Source organism: Lactuca serriola, chromosome 5 (genome assembly GCF_051521515.1).
Source record: "Lactuca serriola cultivar US96UC23 chromosome 5, Lser_US96UC23_V15, whole genome shotgun sequence".
Taxonomy (NCBI): Eukaryota; Viridiplantae; Streptophyta; class Magnoliopsida; order Asterales; family Asteraceae; genus Lactuca; species Lactuca serriola.
Genome location: NC_136412.1, coordinates 270030185 through 270033580, shown reverse-complemented (window position 1 = coordinate 270033580; position 3396 = coordinate 270030185). Strand labels below are relative to the sequence as shown.

At 31.8% G+C, this 3396-nt stretch overlaps 1 protein-coding gene across 1 annotated transcript; it reads right to left on the bottom strand.

The window, feature by feature from the left end:
• Positions 1-682: 682 nt before the first annotated feature.
• LOC145051626 (high mobility group B protein 3-like) lies at positions 683-2044 on the bottom strand. The gene is made up of 6 exons (XM_078999501.1): positions 1946-2044; positions 1563-1670; positions 1390-1447; positions 1183-1227; positions 1006-1086; positions 683-909 (listed from the first exon to the last, which is right to left on the bottom strand). The coding sequence occupies exons 1-6, from the start codon at positions 1996-1998 to the stop codon at positions 823-825; spliced, it is 432 nt and encodes a 143-aa protein (XP_078855627.1). The 5' UTR covers positions 1999-2044; the 3' UTR covers positions 683-822.
• Positions 2045-3396: the final 1352 nt, after the last annotated feature.

Here is a 3396-nt window from a genome sequence, read left to right as displayed (position 1 = left end):
GCAGGTTTATCTCCACAGGACCTTTATTGGGGTCTTTTACCACTTTTTTTTTTTTTTTTTTTTTTTAAAATAATCTTCAATATAATTTTTTTTAACACGAAATTCACGATAGCTAAACATCTTAACCAATTTTACTAAAACTTATTTGGTTTACCTTTGAAAAAAAAAACATTTTTATTAGACAAAAATATTGCAAAAATTAATACTGAAAAAAATGCAATTTTCTTTTTTGAAAAAAAAAACTATAAAATAATCAAGTGCGCAAATTGGTGATCATATTGATTTAGGTAACGGATTTTACAAGAAAATCCAAAACGACATTTTGGAGGCTTCCACACCCTTGCAAAAACAGCAACAGTATCGTGATTCGTGCATAACTACGTATTGTTTATTTAATTTGCAAACATTTTTTTTACCTATATATTTAATAATTGTACTTTTTGACTACGACTAACAATGATGAACCTGTTTTTATTTAGAGTTGAAATTGACAAAGTAAAAATAATTTTTAACTTCCACATTATGAAATCAAGTCATGATACAAATATTGTTTTGAATCATTAAGCGTATATTGTGTAAATTATAAAAATAATGTTGTTCCTATTCTTTTAATTTACTTACAGTGCTATATGGTGAATCATAACTTTGATGAATTATAAACTTTTAGAACAATCAACACATCTTTGAAGATAAGCTAAGTAGATCATTAATGTGATAGACAAATATAGAAAGGAGTACAAAATCAACAAAAACTTCATACGAGTTTTATCCACATTATATCATATTAGTAAAACCTGATTTATTATCAAATATAGATCTGACCTAAGAGCTAGCTTCCTGCTCCACGTCATCGTGGCTATCGGATGATGATTTTGAGGTTGATCCCGACTTCTCCTTTGAGTTTTCGTTCTGATTGATCATAAACAACATAATTACTTTCATAAAGCTGAGAGAATAATAGATGATTTGATAACAATCAGAAGAAGAAGGTGTAGGAATTATTACGAGATCATCGTTGAACTGTTTCAGAACAATTCCGTACTCTGCTTTTTTCACAGCTGCTTTCTCCACGTATGGAGCTTTCTCCTATGAAACAAATATATATAATCAACATCAATACAGAGGTTCTTAGAACAAATTGATGGAAGTTTTGTATTATATAGTTCAGATCTGAGATCTTACAGAGTCGGACATAGCCTTCCACTTCACTCCACCTTCCTTTGCAACCTGTGTAACGAACACCTAAACTCATCAATTCGATATCACAATTATGTTTCATGAACATAAAACGATCAGATCGGTATACGATAGATCATACGAAAGGTTTTAATGAAGTTAATGAAACTGAAGAGAAGAGTAAAGGAAAGTGAATGAATCTCTGAGACATACGATGGAGACGGATTTGTTATCAGGAAAATTCTCCTTGTATTCCTTCCTGAATTCCTCCCTGCGATATCATGAAAACAACAACATGAGTTATATCCTAAAACATTAAACAATAATCGATCTGATTCGGATATACATAAACCTCGAGAACAGGAAATATGAACAGAGTAGCTTACATGAAGACGAAGAAAGCAGATGGAGGTCGCTTCGGAGCACCGGGATTTTTCTTCGACGCTTTCTCCTTCTTCGCCACACTCTTATCGGCCTTCGCCTTCTTCGTTGCCCTTCAGCAACATCAAACAAAAAATAAGCATATAAACTTCATCAATCACCACAAGCAATCAGATATAAGAACACCGAAAGACGATGAAGAATAAAACCGATTAACAATCTACAAATCAAATCACACATAAATTGAGCAGAGAATATAACATCAAATCTGAAGGAAATTAATCCAAACAATAGATAATGCATGATCGCTACGCTAATGAATCGAATCAATAATGATCAGTAGAACACGAAGATGATAAAAACATAGAAGAGAAGCGGAGAAAATTACTCAGGATTAAGCTTCTTCTGAGCAATGGTAGCAGTGATCTTAGGTCCTCTCATTTCTTCGTCAATGTTCTGAAACTGAGATCTGGTTTGTACGTTACGAATTGTGAGGGGAGAATGAACAAGTGAGCATTGCATGCCTGACTTTATAGCGTGAGGTGTACGAAATTTCGAAGATTTGGCGGGAAATAATTAGGTTGTTCTTGTTGGAAGTCATGACTGAATTGATATAACTGCTTTTATCGTGACCCGTAAAAGTAATATTATGTCAATTTTTATTCTAAAATAATATTTTTAAGACCAACATAGAACCCTTGGGTTATTATAGTAAGTCGGATTATATTTTGGTTGATTAAATATGTTATTTGATCTATAACAAATAATATAAACTCTTAAAAACTGATTATAAGATTAAAAATACGTTTTAGAAAAAAAAATGACAACTTGATTTTTAAGAATAGTTGTATTTGACCCAATTTTTTGCATTCTATCACTATCAAGTCCAAAATGAGGTCATTTTGAATTTGAGACATGTAATGGTAACTTTCAATTTGCGTAAAAAAAAACTCTTTCAACCCTATCTAAAAAATGTTTAGATTCATTATTTTTTTTTTCTTTATGCTTTTATACACCTTGTTATTTTGCATGTTGTTAGTCTTTCTTGGAATTCAAAGTCCCAAATTCCACGTATTTCAAGGTTTTAATGCTAAAGTATATTCATTTTTCATTTGTATGTGAGTTATCTTGTATTATTTTAGAGAAGAAAAATAATACTCTCTCCGTCCCAAATTGATAGTCCACTTTTGACTTTTGAAGTATTTTTTCTTCAATTTTGACCTTAAATATTTTTGTTTGTGTTATATATTACTTGATAAAACTTATAAAAGTGAACAAACATTTAAAATACAACCCATTCATATATTTTGCATCAAGTATTATCTATCAAAAACAAAAATATTTAAGGTCAAAGTTTAAAAAAAAAGACTTCAAAAATCAAAAGTGGACTATCAATTTGGGACGGAGGTAGTAGTATGCCCCCGAAATGGGGGCATCGATTTCAGATATGTTCATCGGATTTCAGATAACTAAACTGTACAAATGGTTCCTGGGGTAAGTCGAAAATTGTTACTTTGGTCCAAAAAAGTTTGTGCTAGCACCAGTGGTCCAAAATTTTTATTTTGTTGCGAGTTTGGTCCGTTTTGTTTTGACTTTTTCTGAAATGACGATTTTACCTTTAGCATATTCATTTTTATGTATTTTATTACAACAAGTAAAAAACATAAAAAAAAGAAAAACCGTGTTGTGTTATCTTCCCTACCCTTTCCCATTTATCGATCTCTACATTAAACACTTACACCCTCGTTTTCCCGGTGGCGTCGGCATGGACTTCGTTGGTGCCACCCATTTCCTTGTCTCCTTTGAAGGCCACCACCACTGTCTGTACCACCAGCACAT